Source organism: Hydra vulgaris, chromosome 11 (assembly GCF_038396675.1).
Source record: "Hydra vulgaris chromosome 11, alternate assembly HydraT2T_AEP".
NCBI classification, from domain to species: domain Eukaryota; kingdom Metazoa; phylum Cnidaria; class Hydrozoa; order Anthoathecata; family Hydridae; genus Hydra; species Hydra vulgaris.
This window is the reverse complement of record NC_088930.1, coordinates 20490001-20495000: the sequence shown is the minus strand read 5'-3', so window position 1 is coordinate 20495000 and position 5000 is coordinate 20490001. Positions and strand designations below refer to the sequence as shown.

At 28.6% G+C, this 5000-nt stretch overlaps 1 protein-coding gene and 1 long non-coding RNA gene across 3 annotated transcripts in view; one reads left to right on the top strand and one right to left on the bottom strand.

Moving 5' to 3' along the window:
- Nucleotides 1-414: 414 nt before the first annotated feature.
- Nucleotides 415-1779, bottom strand: LOC136087210 (uncharacterized). Its single transcript, XR_010641630.1, has 2 exons — nt 1437-1779; nt 415-1285 (listed from the first exon to the last, which is right to left on the bottom strand). It is a non-coding gene; the product is annotated as an uncharacterized LOC136087210 (long non-coding RNA).
- Nucleotides 1780-3322: 1543 nt separating this feature from the next.
- LOC136087511 (uncharacterized) overlaps nt 3323-5000 on the top strand; it is a 12887-nt gene continuing 11209 nt past the window's right edge. For both annotated transcript variants that reach the window (XM_065810402.1, XM_065810403.1), the window contains exons 1-2: nt 3323-3927; nt 4009-4266. In XM_065810402.1, coding sequence (XP_065666474.1) covers nt 3700-3927; nt 4009-4266 — 486 coding nt within the window. In that variant the 5' untranslated portion in view covers nt 3323-3699. The remainder of the gene's footprint in view (nt 3928-4008; nt 4267-5000) is intronic.

Genomic DNA, 5000 nt, shown 5'->3' with positions numbered 1-5000 from the left:
GTCAATCTTTTATTGAACAAAACATCTAAATTAGAGGACAATAAGTAAAGTTAGACAAAAGCGGGGCCAACAACACGGGTTTGTTAGTGGAAAAGGGGAGGGGGAGGGGGAAGAATCACCATTGAAATTTTTAAAAAAAGGCCAGTGCCCTCTTGCCCTCTCCTCATTCCGATATTGCCGGCCCTGAAAATAAAAGCATGAAACAGCAAAATACATATATCACGAGATAAATAATTTTCTGTATGTGAAAATAGCAAAACATTTACCATTAGCTTTACTGCATTACCTTTTAATGTGTTCCACAAACTTTAGATCTTTATCAATTGTTATAGCAAGCAGTTATACCTTATCGGAGGTAAAAAAAAAAATTGGATCTTATCTGGGTTAACAAACATAAATTTTAACTAAAACCAATCAATGGTATTTGTTGCTTCTTTTTGCGAACTTAAAATAACCTTCGCAATGCTATAATCACAATAATAAATAGTGTTATAATCCGCAAAATTACAAAATTCCGTATCTTTAATAAATAAAAATAAATCATTTATAAAGATCTTAAACAAAATGGGTTCAGAGATTGACCCTTGAGGCTTTCCAGCTAATATATCTACCCAGTTTGAGGCAAAGACCCTATTCTTACCCTTTATTTACGACCACAAATATAAGATATCAAGAGTTTCTTTAGTAAAACCATTGGCATCTGATTTAGCAATTAGTAAGTGATGCGGGATAAAGTCGATTGCTTTTGAGAGCTCCATTAGTATTGATCCAACAATATCTCCATTATTAATACATCCATGTCACTTGTTAAGTAACGAAAAAAGTGCAAGCTGAGTACTATAACCTCTGCGACAACCACACAAAATTTTATCGAATCTAGGCTCAAAAAATATCATAGTTTGTTTATATAAAATAGTTTCAAAAACTTTAGAGAAGGGCTGGAAGAATACTATTTGGACAGTAGTTCGACTTGTCTATTAGGTCGTTTTTCTTAAAACAAGTATAACATCTGCCAATTTTATGTGAAATGACGTGAAATCATGAATACTGTTATTTATGGAATCTGTAAGATTGTCCCTAAAGTAAACAATAAAAAAGTTTACCATTGAAGTTGGTACATCACCACTAGTCTTTTTAATAATACTACTAGACTTTATAATTTTTGTAATACCAAGAAGTGTGATTTAACGGAGCTGGAAACTATGTGTACACATTCTAAATTTTTTCTTTACGTTGATTATACTGCGATAATTAATATATTTTTTGATAGATGCATTAACTGGGTCTATAAAATAAGAAAATAAACACGAATATATGAGGTCTGTACTACCAGATGGCATTGCAACGTTTATAAATACTTATTAAAAATATTAGTCAATAAAAAGTTGCCAGAGACGATATTATCGTTTTCAACTAAAGTGATACGTTAGAATTACCTGATTTATCTGAAAGGCAAGGTTTAGTTAACTTGCAGAAAAATGTATCTGAAATCGAGAGAGTGTTAACTTTCCCAAAGTAAATTTTCTGTAGTTCACAGTTCAAATTTACCACGCTATTTCTTTGTTTTTTGTACCTAAGCGCCGAAATACCAGATATATCACTGAGAAATATTTTATATAATGTAGAGCGGAGCATAATTGCTTTTCGTAAGTCTTTAATGTGCAATAAAGATTCGAATCGAAAAAATCTATAGAGGTCTTAAATTTCCAAAGTAGGTTCTGTGTCGACTGGGTAAAGATAAGATAAGACACTGTAAAATAACTGTCATTGGAATTTCATAGAGCATTATGTATACAAGTTTAAAGTAAAATAAGATTGTTAAAAATATTAAAATTGATTTTAAATTTAAATTAACAATTAAATTCAAATTAAATATAAAAAATGTTGAACTTCATTATAATATGTTTTAAATCTTAAAAAAGTAAAAAAAAACTGTCAAATAATTATCTATTATATACTTTTACTAGCTGTCAGAAAGTTTCCTTGTAAAATATTGTTTTAAATCAAAGAATAAAGAAAGACGTAATAAAGTTAAAATCATGCGATAAGAGTTTTAATTAAAATACTTCTTTCCAAAATAAACACCCTTATTTGATGTGTATACATTTTTTGCACTTACTTTACAAAGGACGTCTTATAGAGACATTTTATTTGTTTGCATATGATTTTATTGGCACTTGACAAACTCTTAAATTTATAATACATTTTTATAATTGTTTACAAATAAAACAAGGGAGTATGCCACTAGGCTTTCGAGTATACACATAAAACAAGGCACTATTTATACCGTAACATACAAATATTTCGTCAATTCTTTTTAATATCCTATTACAATGTCGTATATATTAATTTTATTTGACCTACAATATTTAAGGAAACAAAAATGAAAATTACTTTGAAATTTATAATTTTATTTGTAATTTTTAATGATAAAAATAATAAAACGATAAGGAACGACAAAAAGAATTACATCGTTATGGCAATGTAACTCATTTTATCGTTCAAAATATCTTTTACAAATATTCATGGTCTTCAAAGTAACTTTTAGTTGCTTCTCATCCCCTTGTTCAGTTGAATCTATAAACTATAAATAAACTATAGAATATATTGATTAGATGGGCATCATATTGAATAAAAAAAAAGGTTACTTTTTTTCCCATTTTTGTTAGAGTATACATTATTATAACAAACCTATGCACAAATTTGAATTTGTTGTTTGTGTTATAAAAAAATAAAGTGGTAAATAAACTGATGATGTACCTATTGTTATTTCAATTTACCAGACCTGATTTATAGGATAGCGTTAGTGTCGGCCGTGTCTAGCTATGGTGTAAACAGTACTTAGGTAGTTGCCACATATAATCCACATGTAGCTTTATTACTTTTACAATTTAAGTATTATAATACCCTACCATAACTAACACAACAAATAATACCATAACCATATATGGTCTAAATCTAAGCCATTCTATAAATTAAATGTGGAAATTACACTTGATTTATGGAATGGCAAGTAAATAATGATTACACCTCACTTTTCTTATCAGTTAAACTGTTTTTACTTAACAGAAATATGTAACAATTTAAAAAATTTGTTTAAGAATTTCTTTAATAGAATATTTTATGTTTTTAAAATTTTACTTTGCACCCTACCGTAATAATCACGCGGTTCAAGATGGAAAACATAAACTACTTAAATTATTTATAAATTATTACTGAAACTTTTACTTTTATTTTATTTAAAAATAAATTTGTTTGCTTTTGTATATCTGAGAATTAAAGTTGTTCAGAATTAAATCTTCAATAAAATTAAAAAAAACTTGTTTATGAAATAATTCTCTTGATCAGTAAACAAAGGTGTGTAATGACTCAAAAACTTAAAAACAGTATAAAAATATATATAAAAACAGTATTTGATTTTCTTTTCTGTACAAACTGTCGCAGAACAAACAAAATTTTACATATTGACATCCTGTCATTACAGATTTAAATAGCATGAAATAGCATAAAAATATTTTTCAAAACGTAACACGCACAATTAATGATAATTTACAATACGTGTTAAAATAGTTAATTTTGCTTTGTTTTATTTAGTAAGGATTTCATATTTTGGTTTTTTTACCAACCTCTCAATATTATTTTCTACAAACAGTCTCCGAGACTTTATTATTAAATTTGACTCCAAATTCTTTATCGGAGATGTTGTTTAAAGGAATTGTTTTAATTTTGCTTATCCACGAATTTGTTACTGTAATCGAAATACCGCTTGATTATAAATACAACGAATGTAGTCCCAAAAAGAATGATTGCGAGTTCTGGTTAGAGATAAAAGAGAAGTTAACAATGATATATAAGAAAGATTTACTTTATTCTTCTGGTGGTTCTTTATTTCTATATAACGAATCTCCTGGCCGAACGCAACAAAAGGTCTATAGTTAAAGTTATAAATATATTATAAAGACATATTTATCAAAACCAAAGTCTAATGTTTTGATTTTTGTTATGCAGATACCCTTAGATGATGTGATTTCAGCAGATGGAGAAAGCCGAATGGTAATTGTAATTAATGGTGCACTACCCGGCCCACCAATTGTTGTTTACGAGCATCAAAATTTAATCATTTACGTTGAAAATCTACTGCTAAGTGATGTTACCACCCTGCATTGGCACGGATTGCATCAAAAAAAAGACCCTTTTATGGATGGCGAAGGATGGACATCTCAATGTCCTATTTCTGCTGGCCAAACATTCACTTACAGATTCAAGGTAATAAGTAATAATTTTTATTGGTTTACTCGATCCTTTTTGTTTTTAATCTTTTTAAATATTTTGTTGTTATTACATTTAAAAAAAGCGAGCCGTCAACAAAATCTAAAATACCAAAGGGTGTTAAAATGATTTTAAATAATTGACACTCGGGAGGAGAGTATAGAGACCAAAACGATGTCAAGTTTTTCTTTACTTTATCTATAAACAGATTTAAAAATTAGCATTAAAAAAAATTAAATGATGGGGTAACGATGGGGAGAGGGGGTCGGAAAACCAGGAAAAATTATTGACATCATTTATGAACGGCCCCATATGATTTGTTACCAAAGAACTGAACTAGGCTGACAAGGAAATTTTTTTTAAATAAAAATAAATATAAAAAATTCTTTTAAAGTTTTTCAGTTTTCATGCTATTTTCAATTATGTGTAGTACCGTTTTAAGGCGAAGTTGATAGGGTTGCAGCCCCAGTACCTTTGGGGCTGCAACCCCATGCAAAACTGGCCGTCTGGCTTGGAAACTTTTTTTATTAGGGAAACAGAAAGCTTTTCTTTTCGCATGTTTCTCAGGGTTTTTTATTAACAGTGTTTTTAAAAAAAGTTATTAGTATTACTTTTAACATAGAAAAATGTAAAAATACAAAAAACTATTAAAGGAAACGATAACGATCAATACAATGTCATAAATGTGACAATGATGATCAATTTTTCAAACCAAGAAAAGATATCACGTA